Here is a 20,940-nt window from a genome sequence, read left to right on the forward strand (position 1 = left end):
AATTTTTAAAGTTGCTCCAAAATCGGACGAAAGTCCCTGTACTATAGTATACCAAAATTGAAAAGGAAGAAAAGTATTATACATTATAGATTAATTTAAAGGATAGCAAATAACTAATAATAACAATAAGGACAAAAATAAAAATAAGACAAAAGATTATATAATACTATTAATGTGTGTGTTCATATAAACTAATAATGCATGTCTACATGTGACAGTCATGTGATAACAAGTTAATTAAATAAGAGTGGCGGAATCATCATCATCATCATCTTCCTCCTCATGAATGGCAGCATGAAGCAACCGACCCTCATCAATATCACCTGAGGGAGGGGGAGGGACGGAGTGTATAATTAATGATTGATAGTGTATAGTTAATAATTAATATTTATTAATAGTGTATAGTTAATAACTAATATTAGTGTCTGTACCTTCAGTTTCATCATCGGAAGGAGGTTGGAATAAATCAACTCTTAATTCTTCATCAGCATATTCACCATATAAGGGATTGTCCTGTGCCATACTGGACGCATCACCACTAGTTATTAATAGTTATTAATAGTAAAGGTTAGTTTATTAATAGTTATTAATAGCTTACACTGAAGAAGCGGCTCCGCTTGTCTCCAGTGGGTTCATTTGAAAGTAAGGATCAGTGTAGAGGGTATTCTTAGTGATCCTCCTATTAATAATAATAATTAATTAATTAATATTAATATTGTTATTATTATTATTATTATTATTACCCTTTCATTTCAAAGGATTCTCCAGAGAAGTCTCGTGGCATGACCCCGCCCTCCAAAAGGGAGGGGTCAGGATTACCATAAAAGGCATCAAGTACCTGATTCTTCATTAATGCACGTAAAGCTCTGAATAAAATAAATAAATAAATTAATTAATAAAATACAATAAATCTTACATATATCTTTGTTGACAGGCCAGCACTAGTGTCACCAATGCTCCAATGATGAGTATGAAGCAGAGGACCATTAGGAATATCATTATGGTCTCCACTGGCTCATTATCAGTTTGAACCTGCAGGGACTGAGGAACAAACAATAATATACGGTATCTATTTATTTATTTATTACAGTTATAGATACAGGTTCACAGGCCTCTATGAGTCTAAAGAATTCATCAACATTAAGGTTTGCTATGAACACGTCAAAGTCAACAATTTCACCAGTTGAGCGATCAACAGCATGGAATATGAAATCAGTTCTAGAGAGAGACGATGATGATAAAAGGTGATAGAGGGAATGTTGTTAAGATACTTTGAAGAATCTATTTCTCCAGAATCTCCTAAAATATGTCCACGAACTTCCTCAACTACTATATTGTAACCGGTGAGATTAGCCAGGGTACTGAGAGAGATAGAGAATTGTCATCATCATCATTATTATTAATTATTATTAATTATTATTACTTTGCTATGAACTGTTCTTTGTCTATAGTGACAGTGTCAGCTGGTATATTCAATAATAATAAAACTCTCTTAAAGTCACTGATGGCCAACACCCTCACAGTAGCAGTGACACTGAAGGAAGGATCTCTCCCAGAATTATCATATGCTCTTACCTACAAAAAAAGATTGAAGATTGACCAGTAATAGAATATAAATTCTTACAAAAATGTTAAAGGTTTCCCCATCATTGTTAGTGAAAGTACCACGTGTTGTTATCCAACCAGTAACTTCATTAATCTGAAACTTGAGGCTGCTTCCAGCTAGGAGACTGTACTTTACCTACAGGATAATGAATACTGGACTGTTCCATTGCTAGCAATAGATCTTACTGTCCCGTAGTCATTTTGAGTGTCAGCATCAGTAGCTATTATCTGTACAATCTGTGTACCTGTTCTAGCTGTAGTACTGACCTCTGATAATTATAATAATCAATAATATTAATTATTATTATTAATGTGTTTATCTCTTACGGCTTGAGTAGCTGGATTGTCTAAGGACAGGTGGATTATCGTTATAATCGTTAACGTTAAGAGTAAGGACAGCAGTATCAGATAATGGACAAACTAAACAACAAACAACAAACAACAATAAAAACAAACAAACAACTACTCACTGCTATTAATTCCGTCACTGCCACAGGGTGACCCCACCCCTTCTTTAGTATTATTAATTGATAGAACTGCTGTTATAGTTTTAGTGACTTCATAGTCGAGAGGCCCCATCAACATGACCATACCACTGCTAGCATTAACCTGTATTAGCGGATAATCTAGAAACACAACCTCATATGATCATTATAAATGAAGGTATGGAATACCAATAGGAGTGGATCCATTCATCAATGATATCAGGTGGTAGGTGGAGTCTCTGTTGATGGTATCACTGTCACTGTCAGTGTATCTCAACTGCCAGAGGTTGTATGGGAAACTGCTGACGTCTTCTCTTACACTAACACTAGTGGAAGGTATTGAGCATATTGTAAGAACAATGGAACTGGTAGTTACGTGTTAGTCCTTTCAGTGAATTGTGGAGGCTGATCATTTTCATCAATGAGGTTTATAATGACGGCAGCTGAACTGGACAATGACACAGGACTACCTCTATCAGCAGCTTCAACTGTAAACTAAAAACAAACAAACAATAACAACAACAACAACAACAACAACAACAATAATAATAATGACGGTTTTTCCTTACATTATAGTGAGATATTGTTTCTCTGTCAAAGCTACCAGCAACCAGCAGTACTCCAGTCTCTTCATTCAAACTGAAAGGATTGTTGGATATTGTACTGGCAATGGTGTATCGTATCTCAGAGTTAGGAGTCTAAAGAAATATTATTAGTAAAATGAAATATAAAGAAGATTCATGAGAGAATGATCCATGCTACTCACATCAGGCTGATCATCATCAGTAGCTGATACAGTCAATAAGTAGCTGCCATCAGGAATCAGTTCACTGATACTTGATTCATATCTTGATTCGTTGAACTGAGGAGCGTGATCATTAATATCAATGATATTGATATTAACACCAGCGCTAGTGCTTAGTGGTAAGTTTGAATCATCATTGACTGCAAGAACAGTTATGTAATAATAGGAGCCTTGTTCTCTGTCCTATTAATAAATAAATAAATAAATAAACAAACAAACAAATAAATAAACAAATTTACATACCAGTGGTCGGTTGTTGGTGATTTCTCCAGTAGTTGAATTTATTTCAAAGGCACAGTTGGTACAATCTGTTACAAAATAATAACATCATTATTGTTATACAATAATTACTGGTTATATAGTAGGTGATGGCTTTGTTGCTATAAGAGTCATCATCATCAAATGCAGTGACCTGAAGTATGGAGGTACCAGAAGGACTGGCCTCAGGATGATCAGCAAAATACTCAGACTATTATTAGGGAATTTATAATAAATAATAATATCATTAATAATTATTGTTACTTGTGTGAATAAAGGATAATTGTCATTAATATCTTGAATATTAATCAACAGTGTCTCCTGAATAGTGTGGATCCCATCAGTAACTTGTATTGGTAACTAGTCATAAATAATAATATCAATAATAATAACAATAATAACAATAATAATAATATCAATAATAACAATAATATCAATAATAACAATAATAACAATAATAATAATAACAACAATAATAACAATAATAACAATAATAATAATAATAACAATAATAATTAATCCATGACAGGTAAAACCCATTACTAAATACTAATACACTCGTCCTTACTTCAAAACTCTTGACCAGTTCATAGTCGATGATACCAGACCTGGTGATGACACCAGTGGTAGCTCCAATGAAGAATATGTTAGTGAAAGTGGACAGAGAGTACATCAATCTCCCAACAGTATCAGGATCCTCAGCATACACTTCATAAATGATATCAGTCGTGTTACTGGAGTTCTAATGTGAGCAGGAAATGTACCACATAATGATCGGAGGATTCTCCCATTTTCAATTTTAGTAAAATTTTTGAGCAACTTTTTAGAATAAATAATCCAAACTTGATTAGAATCAGTTCAAACTTTTTACGCATCATATGAACATGTATATGTATCAGGAAAAATGATAAAAATGAAGAATTCACTCTTTTTCATTTTTGGTAAAATTTGGCCATAATCCCTGTACTATAGTACAGGGACTTTTGTCCGATTTCGGAGCAACTTTAAAAAATCATAAAAAATCCAAACTTCATCGGAATCAGCTCAAACTTTCTACACTGCATAAGTACATGTATATGCATCAGGAAATGTAATAAAATTGAGGAATTTTCTACTTGTCAATTTTGGCAAAATTTGACAAAAATCCCTATAGTACAGGGACTTTTGTCCAATTTTGGAGCAACTTTTAAAAAATCATAAAAAATTTAAACTTGATCGGAATCAGCTCAAACTTTCTACACAACATAAGTACATGTATATGCATCAGGAAATGTAATAAAATTGAGGAATTTTTTACTTGTCAATTTTGGCAAAATTTGACAAAAATCTCTGTACTATATAGTACAGGGACTTTTGTCCGATTTTAGAGCAACTTTAAAAAATCATAAAAAATCCAAACTTCATCGGAATCAGCTCAAACTTTCTACACAACATAAGTACATGTATATGTATTAGGAAATGTAATAAAATTGAGGAATTTTCTACTTGTCAATTTTGGCAAAATTTGACAAAAATACCTGTACTATAGTACAGGGACTTTTGTCCGATTTCGGAACAACTTTAAAAATCATAAAAAATCCAAACTTGATCGGAATTAGCTCTAACTTTCTACACAGCATAAGAACATGTATATGTATTAGGAAAAATATAAAAATAGAAAATTCTCTCCTTTTAATTTTTAGTGAAATGCCCTGTACTACAGTCCATGGTTAAAATAGATGGCAATTATTAGCTGATAATTATTATTACTTCTCTTATGCTTATTGATGTGTCCAATCCAATAAACTCTGGTTTATTATCGTTAACATCAGTGACTATGATTGTGATGTTAGCATAATCAGTTCTAGTAGGTGAGCCATTGTCAAAGGCTCTTATCAATATGTCGTATCTGGGGGAGGAGTCAATAATAATTAATAATATTTAATAATAATTAATAATAATTAATAATAATTATTAATAACCTGTCTTCATCTTCTCTGTCTAGAGAATTTAATACTGATAATTCTCCAGAGTCAGCGTTTAACAGAAATTTACCTGTTGAAAGGATCATTGATAGACACACAGTACATTATAGAACATTAGCTACATACCATCCTCATTGCCTGTGACTGTCTCATAAGTGATCCTGTTGTTATCCGTTGATCTGTCAGCATCTTCTGCCATTGCAGTAAGTATAATAAAACCAGTTGAAATGTCCTAAATAATAATAATAATAATAATAATAATAATAATAATAATAATAATAATAATAATAATAATAATAATAATAATAATAATAATAATAATAATAATAATAATAATAATAATAATAATAATAATAATAATAATAATAATAATAATAATAATAATAATAATAATAATAATAATAATAATAATAATAATAATAATAAAATTATTATTCGTACTTCAGATACAATTTCTTGATAGGGGTCTCCTGAAAAAACTGGAGATTCATCATTGACATCACTTATACTGATGAACACCTAGTAGTTATTAATGATTATAAGTAGTTATTAATGGTTATTAATGGTTATTACTTGTGTAAAATTAGCTAGTGGTTCGGGTGACCCACTGTCCATTGCTTTAACCTCAAACTGATAACTGTCCTTCTTCTCATAGTCAAGAGATCCGGTCAGCGTTATAACGCCGGTGCTGGAGTTGAGGTGGAAGACAGATGAGTCACCTGTTAATAATAATAATAATAATAATAATAATAATAATAATAATAATAATAATAATAATAATAATAATAATAATAATAAATAAGTAGAAAATAAAACTATTACCTCCAGTAATAGAATATGTTACAATTTTGTTGGCCCCATCATCACAATCAGTTGTATTGATATCAACAATAACCAACCCTAAAATAAATAAATAAAATAAAATTATTATTATTAGAAACATGCAGTACCTGGTGAAGCACTTTCTAAAATATCATTAATTGAATAAATATTCCGATCAAACTGTGGAGTGCAGTCATTAATGTCAGTTATATGGACTTCAAGATATGCCGTTGAAGACAGGCCACCTCCATCAGTTGCTCGAACTGTTAAATTGTAAAACTTTTCCTCTTCATAGTCAAGACCACTAGCAACTATCACTCTTCCAAAATTAGCTGAAGGAGAAAAAGAAAAAAATAATTATATTTAAACATTATTTGATAATCATACGATCAATGGTGAATTTCCCTTCTGCTCCAGAGTCAATGGAGTAAGTGATTCTACTGAATTCACCAGCGTCACTGTCATTAGCTCTAACTCGACTTATCTGATGATAAAGAATAGCATTACAGTATGCACAATACTGAGAGCTCTTACCACAATACCAGTGGGTGTGTCTTCAGGTACTGAGACATTATAACTGCTTGATTCAAACCTTGGTCTGTTGTCGTTGATGTCCAGTACAGTTATATAAGCAATAGCTGTTTCAACCCTTTGATCCTGTAGGTCTAGGTCCCTTGCCTGGAAGAGAAGGGACAATATTATCATTAATATAAAAGAAAATAAGATAAGACTCAACATTAAACTGTCAGTTATAATTACCATTATTCTTAATTCAATGGAGTCAATGGTTTCCCTGTCCAGAGGTTTCACAGTAAATATTGATCCATTGGTTGCATCAATAGTGAACGTATTCATTGGGTTACTGGTCGGGTCCAGTGAGTACCTCACTCCACTCTCAGCTAGCGGCTGATCTGGGTCTATAGCCAATGCCTTACCAATCTCCTGTTAGAGAGAGAGAGAGAGATCATTAATATTATTAATATTGCTGACAGTTTATTGCATGCTAAGCTCTTTGCTAATTTTTCTATTAAAGTTTGTTATTTTCCTATTTTTAATTTTTTGATTTTGGATACAATAAGTGGTTTAATTATCAACTATCAAATAATACTACACTGCATTAAAGTCTCACCACAACTCCAGTTTCTTCTTCAGTTATTTCAAAGAAGTATGGAGCCAGTAGGAACATGGGGGGGTGGTCGTTCTCATCTCTAACGATGACAGTGAGTGTAGTAAAGGCTGTGTTTGGTGGACTAGCTGCATCAGTAGCTAATATAATCAACGTATACTGATCCCTTCCCTCTTTATCCAATGACCCTGTAGAACTGACTACACCCTGTCAATAATAATAATAATAATAATAATAATAATAATAATAATAATAATAATAATAGTAATAATAATAATAATAATAATAATAGTAACAACAACAACAACTTACATCATCAGATATGTTAAAAGGGAGTGTGATATTAGTGGGAGGGGCAATCTCATAACTAACAGGACCAAAGGGACTTAATGCCATCACCATGGCAACGGGGAGAGGTTCCTTATTCTCGAGCAGGTCCCCATAATAATATGACTGGTTGAAATGAAGTACCTCACTCTCCCTGTCGCATATGGTGATGCTAACAGCTGTACTACTGAAGAGAGGGGGCTGTCCCTCGTCCATAGCATAGATATCAAAATGATAAACAGATCCAACTTCACTTGGAGGTATCTCAGAGACCAGGATAAACTGACCAGTTGTATTGTAAAATGTTAAATAAGAGGGAAGGGACCCGGGGATCAGTGAATATTGGACTTGACCATTGGACCCAGAATCAGTATCAATAGCAAAAACATGAAGCACCACACTATCAGACAGAGTGTCATTGCATATACTGGTGTTGTATAGAGTGTAATCAAAGGTAGGTACCCCATCATTAATATCCAGTACCGTCAGTGATACTGTGGCATTGGAGCAGAGCCTAATGGGTATACCATGGTCACACACTTGAACTACAAACTCTATCATCGGATCAGTCTCATGGTCTAATGGTTTAATGGTCGATACATTACCATCCTGGTTCACTTTGAACTGATCAGTATGAGTTAAAATTGTGAAATTCATGTGAGCATTATTAGCGACGTCAATATCACTTGCATTCAGTGATATGATGTGAACACTGATTCCTGATCCATCGTCTTCATTAACTGATACATGATACACTGATTGGTTGAACGTTGGAATGTTATCATTAACATCGTCCAGTGACACTTGAAATATGACATCAGAATAATGAAAAGGAGTGATGCTGTCCCTGGCTCTAATGGTCAGTGAAATGGTTGGAGTCGATTCACGATCTAACGGACCAATCACTGTAACATCACCTGAAGAAGAATAAATAATAATAATTATAATGATGATGATGATGAATACTTTAAGATGTATAACAATTTCTAATACTAAAAGATATTGCATTCACAAATTAATTCATATTCTTAGACTGCACAATGTGATGTACTTTTACATCTTGTACCAAATCAAATACTTTACATGTACAATTACCATTGGTCGAGTTGATTCTGAAGTCTCGTTGTGAGAGAATAGGATCTGAAGATACAATAGAGTATGTTATCACTCCTCCCAAGCCTGTGTCTTCATCCTCAGCTTCAATATCAACTCCAGTGAGTACACTATCCACTGGTATATCCTCAAATATTGAGACTGAGTATGAGGATAGCTTGAATGATGGTATAATATCATTATCATCAAGGACATTAACAGTAATGGTCACATTGCTGGACATCCTGTGAGGTGGGTTGACACTGTCTGATGCCACGAGTGTTATATCAACTGTTTTCTCTGATTCATAATCAAAATTAGCTCCACCAGCAACTGAGAGTGACGCTAAATGAAAGAATAAAGTTATTGTAAGAGAGTGTCCATTAAGAGAGGCTATTGTACATGTACATGAAACCTCCTTACCAATGTCCCCATATTGTGTATCAATAGCCAGGTAGTCTTTATAAGGCCCAGCAGTACTGAATATCACTATCGAGTTGGCAGTGTCTTCTTGATCTGGATCAATGGCTACAATTACGGTGCTGTTACGATCAGAATCATACTGCATGAGAGAAGGAGACTGGTTATTGTATGTGTGTACGTGTGTATTAGTTACCAGTTGTATTGATCCAGATTTACTGTTCTCTCTAATGTCAGTGTAATAGTGAGACTTCTGGAACATTGGAGGGTTGTCATTAACATCAGTTAGGACAATACGAAGCATTGTTGTATCCTAATGATGATGATGATGATAATAATAATAATAATAATGATAATAATAATGATAATAATGATAAATAACAACAACATACATGCAGTAGACAATTGTTGATCAAATCAAATATCAAGAAATAGGCTTACACTAAAGAATCCATCAGTGACATTAATGATCATGTCTATATTCTCTGCTGTCTCTCTGTCTAGTTTGTTCTTCACATACACAACTCCTGTCGTGTAGTTTATTCTAAAGAAGTCCAGTTCATTTCCATCAGTAATGGTATAGAACAGCTCAGGTGAGTCAGAGTCAGTGGCTAGTAGGGTAATGACAGGCTCGCCAATAGAAGTGCCTGAAATGTAAAAATAACAATATTACAGATTAAATGACAAGCCAAGAAATTTTACTGCCTATTTGCAAAATTTCCATTTTCTAGTTAGTTGAAACTTTGATTGCATCCTTTACCTTCAGAAATGGTTTCAGTGTAGAAATTTGATAGAAAATACGGAACGATGTCATTCTCATCAGTTACTTGAATGTATATATCAGCCTAATTAGAGGAGGATTATTAATTAATGATTAATAATTATTTATTAATTACTGTTATAGTTCTAGGGGGTGTGCCCCCATCAGCTGCCTCCACTGTGAGGTTGTACATGTCAAAAGTGTCAAAGTCCAGCATTTGAGCAGTGTACACGTACCCGGTTGTAACGTTAATCTCAAAATCATCTAAAAACAGGGAACAAATATCAGTATCAATATCAGTATCAATATCAATATCAATATCAATATCAGCATCAGTATCATTGCTAACCAGTATATGTTAGTATGGTATATCGTACTGTCCCATATAATGCTGACTCATCAAGATCAACAGCGTAAACTCTCAGTACTTGATAGCCAATGGATCGATTCTCAGAGACCACACCCGAGTACAGGTCAGAAGACCCCACCCTATTCTCCGTGTACTGCCACACAGGAGCATTGTCATTGACATCATTAACATTAATAGTAACCTATAGGATCATGTGACTATCATGTGATATAACACTAACACTTACTGTAGTCTCATTGACATTGGTCTGGTTGGCCAGTAGAGGATTATCCTTTGCCATTATAGTGAGGGTGTACGACTGAGTGGTTTCATAATCCAGACTCTTAACGGCATATACCTCACCCTAATTAATAACAAGTACATGTACATCATGTGACAGTCATGTGACCTCACCGTGGTATCGTTAATCTCAAAAGTGTCGTCACTATTACCAGCTGTGATATTGTATGTTACAAAGTTGTTGGGGCTAGTACCATCAGCATCAGTGGCAGATACAGTGAGTATTGATATCTTCATTGTGCTGGACGCATTGGCCTCAGGCAGTGAGTGAGTATAAGAAGACATTGTGAATGAAGGGTAGTTATCATTAACATCAGTAATGGTTAGTAGCACTGTCCCTGTAGTCTATGGAAGATTAACATCATCATCATCATCATTATTATTATTATTATTATTCTTACTATTCCAATTGGTACTCCACTATCCTGTACTCTTATGATGATGGTATATTCAGTGCGTGACTCATAATCAAGAGCAGCTGTTGTGGTTATTTCCCCTGAGAAAGGGTTCATAGCAAAGGGAGAGTCGGAGGAAGCTACACCTTCAACTATAGAGGAGGAGGAGGGGTAAGGGGTGGGGTCAGGTTGTCATGGTTACCTTCAGATATATAAAACGTGATGTTAGAATTGGGACCAGCTTCATCAGCGTCAGTAGCAGTGACATTTAGGATCAGATCACCAATAGAGAAATCCTATACATGTACATGTACATCACACACTCCGTAATACCAGCTGGAGTACATGCATTAGTGTCGGCTTACCTCAGGTGCTGTTCTGTTATAAATAGTGTACTCCAGCTGGGGGGAGTGGTCATTGTAATCCAATACCTTCACAATGACGGTTACGTTATCAGAATAGAGACTCATCGGTGAGCCATTGTCCCTAGCGTACAGGGTAAAGGTGTAGTTCTCCTTCAATTCATGATCCAATGATGATTGCAGGGATATCACTCCAGTAGTCATGTTAATGTTAAAGACCGAGGGGATACCCTCACCAGCAAGGAAATAACTAATGAGTCCATTATCACCAGTATCAGTGTCAGTTGCTGTAGCAACAGGATTGGAGAGTGTAGTGCCAAGTTCTGATGTCTCCAGTAAAGAATACTCCAAATTATAAGAATCAAACAATGGATGATTGTCATTGACGTCCAATAGAGTAATGCTAACCTATTAATGGAGAAATACAGTGGTAATAATGGACTACTGGTACAATGGACTACTGGTACAATGGACTACTGGTACACATACTTGGGTGAATCCGGAGAGTGGACTGCCTCCAGTGTCAGTGGCCTGTACTCTCAGTACGTAGGCTGATGTCTCCTCTCTGTCCAGTGTGCTGATGGTGGATATAACCCCAGTATTAGGATTAATGGTGAACTTATTGAATGATCCATCAACTATACTGTATGATATGCCATCAGTTCCCTCTGGATCAGTAGCATAAACCTAAAGGAGAGAGTCAGCCATTATCATACAATAGGGTCCATGTACTTACTGTGAGGACATTAGTTCCATTGGTGATATTCTCATAAATAGACTCAGAGTAAGATGATGGATTAAAGACTGGCTCGTTGTCATTATAATTAATAATAAGAATAGATACATTCACTGGGTCTGATGACAGGCCACCATTATCAGTAGCAATAATAGTAAAGTTATAATCCTGGCGTCTTTCATAATCAAGAGAAGCACCAGTAGCTACTGTGATTAGACCAGAAGAACTGGATAGTGTGAAATTACTAGTGATGTCAGCTGGTGTATCAGAAGAAAATGAATATGAAGCAATTATTCCAAATACCCCACTGTCCCCATCATTAGCCTGCACTATACCAACTGAAGTAGAAGGGCCAGATACCTCAGATACAGAGAAGACATAAGAAGGTTGAGTGAAGTTAGGCTTGTTGTCATTGATGTTGATAATACTAACAACAACATTGGTACTGGTTGATCTTTGATACCCTGCGGGTCCGTTATCACTAGCAGTTACCTTTAGGTTGTATAGCAGCGGCAGAGTCTCATAGTCCAGTGTACCAGTGACCCTCAGCCGTCCCTCGTACGAACTACCGCTGTCCACAGTGTCGATACCAAACAGACCAAGACTGTTACCAGAGGTAATGCTGTATGACACCGTACCGTTTGAATCAAGATCACGATCAGTTGATCTTAGCGTTATGATCAGTGTACCGTTAGGAGCTGTTTCGTTAACATTTTGAATTGCAATGTCAGTGTCTAGGAATTCAGGAGAATTATCGTTAATGTCAAGTACTGACACATTAAGAGATACGGTTGATGTTAGTCGAATCAATCCGTGATCATAAGCCTTGACAGTTAGAGCATAAAAATCATCAAATTCTCTGTCAAGACTAGATATAAGTGAGATATCACCAGTTGAAGTATCAATGCTAAAACGACCTCCTCCATTCTCCAGTACATAGCTGATATCACCATTAGGACCGGAATCAGGATCATTGGCATCAACTCTCACTAGAATGTGACCAGTGGAAGCATCTTCTGATAGTTCATACGGACCATATGATGGCTCATTGAATGATGGGTAATTATCATTGATGTCATTAATTGTAACAGTCAGAGGTACGTATGATGACAGATTACCAAGATCACGAGCAGTGACATTAACAGTGAAATTAGTAACTAACTCGTAATCATAAGGACCAGTGCTTGATATTACACCAGTGACTTCATTGATACTACACCAATAATAATAATAATAATAATAATAATAATAATAATAATAATGATAATAATAATAATGATAATAATAATAATAATAATAACAACAATAATAATGCTAATAATAATGATAGTAGGTGCTCTTACCTGAGATAAGTGTCATTACTGAGAGAGTACCTCACCGTCCCATTGGGTCCTTCATCATCATCATTAGCTGATACTGTCAGCAGAGTCATTGGGGACAGGTTCTCGTTAATGTTGTATGAATAAGAGCCAACAGAGAACAATGGAGGGAGCTCATTGATATCAAGAATATCAACAGTAATGGCTACAGCATCAGTCCGAGGAGGGGACCCTGTTAGAATACAATACGTGACATTATTGACACTCTTTGAATAAATGTACATGTACATTAACAGTTTCATTAATGACTACACTGCATTGTGGATTGGTTTATATTGAGGGATAGGTTAGGATTTTAATAGACTCATTAGCATTGAATCATACCTCCATCCCTAGCAGTGACAGTTAGTGTGTAAGTATCTTCTTCCTCCCTGTCAAGAAGTCCTGTCACATACAACACTCCGTTAGAAGGATCAGGAATACTGAAGGTGCCAGGAGCACTGGAACTGGTTATCAATATACTGACGTTACCATAGGAACCACTGTCAGCATCTGTAGCATCAAACTATAGTGAAAAATATTAATAAATAAATATTAATAAATAAATCTTACATCAAAGAGCTGTTTATGAGTATAGTTTCCTTCAGGTATGGATAAGGTTAGAGTTCCACCCACTCCATTAATGAAGACAGGATCATTATCATTAGCATCAGTAACATACACTAGCACTGTGGCACTATCGCTCAAAAGGGGCGTCGCTTTATTAGTTATAATGAGAGAGAAATTTAAGGACTGTTCATCTTCAAAATCAAGTGAAGACTCAAGAGTCAATACACCAGTGGAAGGACTGATGGTAAATGAACCTATAACAATAATAATAATAATAATAATAATAATAATAATAATAATAATAACAATAATAATAATAAGAATAATAATAATAATAATAATAATAATAATAATAATAATAATAATAATAATAATAATAATAATAACAATTAGAAGAGATGGATAAGAATTGATCGTGTACAATTATCATAATGTATACATGTACTTACTTGTTCCTTCAATCTCATAGTCTACAGCTGCATTATTACCGGTATCAATATCGCTGTATGTTATGTATAAATTATGTAGTGTCCCAGTCTCTGTTGATTCTGATAGTGTTAGATTGTACACTTCATGAGACAACAATGGAGGATTGTCATTGATGTCAGTAATGGTGACTGTAACCACAGTAGAACTATTAGAAATGATAGGTATTAAACACACACACACACACACACACACACCACACTGATGTGCTATAGTACTGTACATCATATAGCTAACCTGTTCATCTGTGGGCTCCCATCATCCACAGCAGCAATGTAGACATTGTATATCTGAACACTTTCATAATCAAATGAACGATCAGTAGAAAGATACAGATCACCAGTAGTTGGATCAACACTGAATAAATCAGTTAAATTATCAGCCTAAAATATAATTCATAATAATAATTATTATAATATAATTATAATATAATTAATTACCTGAGCGTCAGTGGGTGTGACAGAGCCAACAGTTTGTACGTCAGTAATTTCAAATGATATATCGGAATTACTAGTTGAATCAGCATCAGTCGCTCTAACTTTAACAATCAAATCATCTGATGAAGCATCCTCAGGCATACTGGCCTGATAGGAACCTGAGGAGGGAGGGGAAGGGAGGGAGAGAGGGAGGGAGAGGGAGGGAGGGAGAGGGAGGGAGAGGGAGGGAGGGAGGAGATAATAGACTATACATAGTACAGTGTGTAGTACTTGGTGAGAATAATGGTGAATTATCATTGACGTCAAGTATCCTAATAACAACATTGGCATATCCTGGAGACCCCACAGAGGGATTGTGATCCTGTGCCCTTATCTGAATAAAAGGATAATAAAGGAGCATATTAGTGACAGCTGGTCCTCTTACTGTGAGTGTGTACGTCCTTTGTTCCAATTCATAATCAAACATTCTCTTGCTGGTTATCACCCCAGTGCCCTCGTGTATTTCAAAGTTTGGATTAGTCAGCGGAACTAGTTCATATCTGACCAAACCGTTAACACCAAAATCAGTATCATTGGCAGTCACCACGGTAACAAAACTATTAGTGGGAGTATCTTCAGGCAGATTAACATTGTATGTGGCCATTGAAAATGTAGGATCATTATCATCAACATCCTAATGAAGAGTAGGTGGGGTTAATTATATGATAAAAAGGTACAGTGTATGTATTTACCTGAAGTACAATGACAACAGTGGCATTACCAGTCCTGTTGTAAGGGGGCGGGGCTCCGTCAATAGCTTGTACTGTCAAATGAAACTGAGGAATTCTCTCTCTGTCAAGTTCCTTTGCAGGATTCAAACCAATAACACCAGTATTAGAATCTAAATAATAATAATAATAATGATCATCATCATTATTATTATTATCATTATTACTTACTAATGGTGAAAGTATCATCTTCATTCCCCTCATATATCACATAATGAATGTCTTTATTAGTGCCTGTGTCTCTATCTGTGGCCCTAACTGGAATACTGACTGAGGTCACATCTTCAAAGATGTCGTTGATATAATATATCGGCTGATCAAATATCGGGTTATTGTCATTAACGTCGTTGATCAGTATCGTCAGTGAGGCAGTGGTTGATCGGTGCTGATCCAGCTGGTCATTGTCGTACGCAGTCACTATCAAGTCAAACCTGTTTTAATAAATAAATAAATAAATAAATAAACAAACAAACAAACAATAAAATAAATAATAAGATTAATCAATGACTCCATTACCTGTCTTTAGTCTCTCGGTCAATAGGACCAGCTGTACTGATGACTCCAGAAGAAGAATTAATAGAAAAACTAACAAAAAGAAAGAAATAGATACACTTTAAATATCCAAATGTGATTGGAATTAGCTCAAACTTTCTACACAGCTAAGAACATGTATACGTATCAGGAAATGTTATAAAAATGGAGAATTCTTCACTTTTCATTTTTGGCAAAATTTGACCAAAATCCCTGTACAGGGACTTTTGTCCAATTTTGAAGCAACTTTAAAAATCCATAAAAAATTCAAAATTGATTGGAATTAGTTCAAATTTTCTACATAACATAAGAACATCTATACGTATCAGGAAACATTATAAAAATGAAGAATTCTTCACTTTTAATTTTTGGCAAAATTTGACCAAAATCCCTGTACTATAGTACAGGGACTTTTGTCCAATTTTGGAGCGACTTTAAAAATTCATAAAAAATTCAAACTTGATCGGAACTAGCTCAAACTTTCTACACAACATAAAAACATCTATACGTATCAGGAAAAATTATTAAAATGGAGAATTCTCCACTTTTTATTTTTGGCAAAATTTGGCCTGTGACCATGTGCTATAGTACAGGGACTTTTGTCTAATTTCAGAGCAACTTTAAAAATTCATAAAAATTCCAAACTTGATCAGAATTAGTTCAAACTTTCTACTTAACATAAGAACATGTATATGTATAATTCATTATACAATGAATCATTGATGCTATTAAATTTAAATTACTTTTGATGGTCAATGCCAGACAATGAATAACCAACTTTACCAAACAGTCCACTATCAGGGTCATTAGCCTATGAATTAAATAAATAAATAAAATAAATAAAGAGAATAAAGACAAACCTTAACAGTTCCAACATAAGATCCATTAGGTAGCTCTTCTGTGACATTAAAATTATATTCTGGATATTCAAAAACAGGATCCTCATCATTCACATCAACAACATTAACAGTGACAACAATGGAGTCACTGTGGCCACTGGGTATGTCAGTAATGGACGAGTAAGTGAATGTTCCTGAGCCAAGAGTGTCATTATCATCATCAACAAGAAGGTGACCGTAATCAGTGACGTAAAGACGGACAGTGTACTGCTGGACTTCTTCATAGTCAAATACAATATTAGTCACTAACTGATTACTAAAAACAACAATAACAACAATAATAATAACAACAATAATAATCAGTTACTATTTGTTTACCTTGCGCTAGTTGAGTATTCAAATGGTTCAGTCGTGTCATTAACTGGTTTTAATAATAATAAATAATAACTTAGGACATTATGAGGATAGGCATCAGCATCTGTAGCCTGTAAAAATAATAAATAAATAAATAAATAAATAATAAATGCACAACTTACATCAACTACAAACACGAGTTGGCCCGGCTGGAGTCCTTCAGATACATTAGCAGTGACGTGAGTGACAGTGTCGCTGTTATTAACACGAATAACTGGACCATTGTCATTCTGATCCAACACACTAACTATCACTGAAACCTTCTGGGACCTAATAATATCAATAATGTTATTATTATTAATAATAATAATAATATCAATAATGTTATTATTATTAATAATAATGTTAAAATGCAAACCTTTGTGCTGAAACAGGAGCTGCTGAATCATTGGCCACTACAGTGAGTGAGTAGCTCTGAACATTTTCATAATCAATGGAATCTGTTGTGGTTATTCTTCCAGTGTCATTTGCTATCTCAAACACATCATAATCATCAACCAAAGAATAATGGACGACACCAAAACTACCCAAATCATTATCAACGGCCATCACCTACAACAATGGGATGTACATAATTTGGAGCAATGGTTGCTATAGTAATGGCATTGCCAAGGCAACGTTACCATGACGACAATTACTCACCTGAGTTACGAATTCATCGTCAGCATTTTCAGGAACACTAGCAGTATAGACCTCTTTAGTGAAGATTGGGTCATTGTCATTAGCATTACTGATACTGATGGAGACTGTCGTGGTCCCTGTCTTTCTCATTGTATTGACAACCTCTACAGCTAATACCTAAGAAATAAAATAAATAAATAAATAAATAAATAAATAAATAAATAAATAAATGATAAAATATACTTGAAATCGGTAGAACTGATATGCTTCATAGTCAAGTAAGCCGTTAACTTGAATAGTGCCAGCTCCATCAGAAGTGGATGTTATATTAAATGGAAGTGGTGTTGATAACAAGTTGAATAACTCAAAATTAAACTGTCCATTCACTCCCTAAAAGAACATAATAAATCATCCTCTACCATACCCCTCTCTCTGACTCCACCCCTTTCAGACTCTGCCCTCTTTCTTACGGAGTCAGCATCAGAGGCTGTCACAGTCAATACGTCGGCTCCAATTCCTGTCAGTTCTGATATCGTGTTATTATATTGCTGTTGTTGAAACTTTGGAGGGCTATCATTAATATCTAAAATAGTAATAACAACTGGAACTGTCGTCTTCATATTAGGATCATTGAGTTCACTGGCCTTTAGAAAAAGGAGAGAATTATTTATTTATTTATTTATTCATTCATTCATGTACATGCATTACTAACTAACCTGGACAGTGAGGGAATATACTGTTGAGTTCCCTTCAAAGTCCAATGGAGCATTGACAAATATATCACCAGTCGAATCATTAATCACAAATGATGGTACACCATTTATTAAAGGAGGACCTGTGATATAGTAATGTATTGTCATTATTATTATTATTATTATTATTATTATTATTATAATTATTATTATTATTATTATTATTATTATTATTATTACTTGGATTAAAACTATAGACAATCTTATCATTAATCATAGTGTCAATGTCCATAGCTGAAACACTTAATACAAAAGTATCCTAAAATAATATAAATATATCATTACTAGACACAGTGTTTCTGCCATACCTTAGTGGTATTTTCATATATTGACACTGCATAAGTTGATTGACCAAAGGATGGTGGGTTATCATTAACATCAGTGACATTTACCGTCAGCACCTTTGTACTGTCCCTTGGAGGGTCACCAAGATCCTATGTGTTGAGCAATATTAATATCAATATCAATATCAGTATCAGTATCAATGTCAGTGTCAAAAGTTTAAATTGATTTGACTCACGTATGCTTCAATTGTGATCAAGTATTGTTTAACTTGTTCATAGTCCAGAGTTTGTGCTAGAGAGAGCTCACCACTGGAAGAAACCAAAGAGAACTTGTTGCTACCTGAAGAAGGGGACACCTTGGGGGGAGAGAAGTCAACAGTAATTAATAATAATTAATAATTAATAATAGTATAATTAATATAACTCATAATAACTTACTGCAAATATTCGAAATGCAACAATAGCATTTTGTATAGTATCAGCATCAGTTGCTGTAACAGTGAACAATGGGGTATTGGCTGTAGTGGCCTGTAGCAATAATAATAATAATAATAATAATAATAATAATGATAATAATAATAATAAAGAATATAAGCACATGTAAATAATCAAGCCAACTCACCTCTGATACAACTATGGTGTGTTCCAGGTTAGTTATTACTGGTGTATTGTCATTGACATCCCTCAGTCTGACAATGATGTCCACATGATGATCAGTTGCACTCCCATGATACTGACCATCACTTGCAAACACACGAACATTGTAAGTAGCACGAGACTAGAGAGAGAGAGAGAGAGGGAGGGATATTAAAATTATGTTTAATAGCCTAGGTACTAGAAGAATTATTAGAATGCTCATGATGTTTATTGTACTGATAGTTGCTGTGTTAATGTCCCCATTATTGTTCATCTCTATTGTTAACATACTTCTCTATCTAAAGAAACAGAGTCCTGGAAGTAAAGGTATCCTAGTCCGCCTGAGGTGAGTATTTCAAAGTCAAGATACCCATTGATGCCATCAGGTATGTAATACGTGATATTATCATTCTCTTGGTCAATGGCTTCCAGTGGATTATCAGAATTAATAGGAAACGCTATTAAGAAGGGAAGAGAGGAATAATGAATGAATATACTGATAATATACTGATTTATAATATGAATATACTGGTTTATAGCCACTGTTAGATCTAGAGGGAGTTTAGGTGCCATTTGGTCTATATAATTATCTCCTGAAATCTCTTATTTTCTTGTATTTAACCTAGGTGCCCTTGAGTCTACTGATATTAGTTAGATTGATCTCACAAATTTTATTTTTTAGATCTAACACTGTATATATATACATGTACATGTATATTAAATGGGACCATTCCTTCCTTACTGGTGTTGAAGTCTTCCAGAACAGTGTAAGATATGTCAGTTTCAATGAAATAAGGACGTAAATTGTTATCTTATGAAGAAAATAAAGTAATAATAATAATAATAATAATAATAATATTTACAAATGGACTCACTCTGTCCATGGGCGGGGCTGGTCTGCAGCAGCAAGCAGAGCAGAGCTGCAGCAAAAACTAGCTTACCCCTGGCAACCTGTGTCGCCATTAGAGCAGGAGACAGAAGGAGATAGAAGGAAGAAAGAAACTGCGAAATATCAGCAAATTGTATCAATAATCCCGTGACTAGCTACAGTACAAAGGGAAGGAGGCAAAATGATAGAGCTACGCCCCTGTTTGTCTTAAAAATGGTTTGTGTCCCCAAGGAGACACTCGTGAATGTCGTCTTCTTTGTTGTTTGTCGCTGAGCTGCCAGGAGGGAGGCAGAACAAGGCAGGCAATGAATACAAGTACTATCAGTGGCCATATTGATTACTCAGCCACGCCCAAAAATTATAAAAGTGGGTGGAGTTAGTTATTATATTAATGCTATGTCATATTACATCACTTATGTCACTAACAAAAATAATAATAATAAATCATTAAAAATGGCCAATTACAAGAAGAGAAAGAGGAAGAGAAACATAAAACATTATGGCCTGGTGTCGTCAAAAGAATAATAATAATAATAATAATGACAACAAC

At 34.7% G+C, this 20,940-nt stretch overlaps 1 protein-coding gene across 1 annotated transcript; it reads right to left on the minus strand.

Moving 5' to 3' along the window:
• Positions 1-39: 39 nt before the first annotated feature.
• Positions 40-20,739, minus strand: LOC105314805 (protocadherin Fat 4-like). Its single transcript, XM_011409187.2, has 74 exons — positions 20,377-20,739; positions 20,244-20,312; positions 19,793-19,959; positions 19,488-19,643; positions 19,304-19,393; positions 19,102-19,221; positions 18,890-19,015; positions 18,762-18,840; positions 18,546-18,664; positions 18,300-18,473; positions 18,073-18,219; positions 17,851-18,006; positions 17,567-17,760; positions 17,331-17,478; positions 17,173-17,279; positions 16,816-17,110; positions 16,699-16,766; positions 15,941-16,009; positions 15,596-15,855; positions 15,389-15,537; positions 15,082-15,330; positions 14,928-15,030; positions 14,661-14,815; positions 14,458-14,603; positions 14,184-14,368; positions 13,738-13,988; positions 13,510-13,690; positions 13,150-13,357; positions 11,807-13,019; positions 11,560-11,757; positions 11,074-11,478; positions 10,911-11,004; positions 10,715-10,860; positions 10,428-10,658; positions 10,261-10,377; positions 10,014-10,215; positions 9,801-9,928; positions 9,665-9,749; positions 9,346-9,551; positions 9,101-9,217; positions 8,908-9,046; positions 8,488-8,829; positions 7,378-8,309; positions 7,069-7,272; positions 6,699-6,881; positions 6,474-6,617; positions 6,327-6,423; positions 6,068-6,271; positions 5,940-6,017; positions 5,691-5,836; positions 5,559-5,636; positions 5,244-5,349; positions 5,115-5,187; positions 4,903-5,041; positions 3,722-3,895; positions 3,418-3,513; positions 3,247-3,364; positions 3,139-3,203; positions 2,857-3,078; positions 2,660-2,788; positions 2,467-2,585; positions 2,280-2,416; positions 2,076-2,231; positions 1,933-2,025; positions 1,792-1,874; positions 1,625-1,741; positions 1,424-1,575; positions 1,272-1,361; positions 1,089-1,218; positions 917-1,041; positions 744-866; positions 599-679; positions 432-538; positions 40-323 (listed from the first exon to the last, which is right to left on the minus strand). Exons 1-74 carry the CDS (start codon positions 20,462-20,464, stop codon positions 238-240), a joined length of 12,669 nt encoding a protein of 4,222 aa, XP_011407489.2. The 5' UTR covers positions 20,465-20,739; the 3' UTR covers positions 40-237.
• Between the last annotated feature and the right edge of the window lie 201 nt (positions 20,740-20,940).

The sequence above is a fragment of the Amphimedon queenslandica genome, unplaced genomic scaffold (genome assembly GCF_000090795.2).
Source record: "Amphimedon queenslandica unplaced genomic scaffold, v1.1 AMPQUscaffold_13514, whole genome shotgun sequence".
In the NCBI taxonomy this organism is placed as follows: Eukaryota; Metazoa; Porifera; class Demospongiae; order Haplosclerida; family Niphatidae; genus Amphimedon; species Amphimedon queenslandica.

Coding starts and splice junctions, on each gene's coding strand:
- LOC105314805 (XM_011409187.2), bottom strand. CDS start 20,464: ATGGCGACACAGGTTGCCAGGGGTAAGCTAGTTTTTGCTGCAGCTCTG. Junction 18,007..18,072: donor ATCAGTTCTACCGATTTCAA/GTATATTTTATC, acceptor TTTATTTCTTAG/GTATTAGCTGTAGAGGTTGT. Junction 3,514..3,721: donor AACTGGTCAAGAGTTTTGAA/GTAAGGACGAGT, acceptor ATTTATGACTAG/TTACCAATACAAGTTACTGA.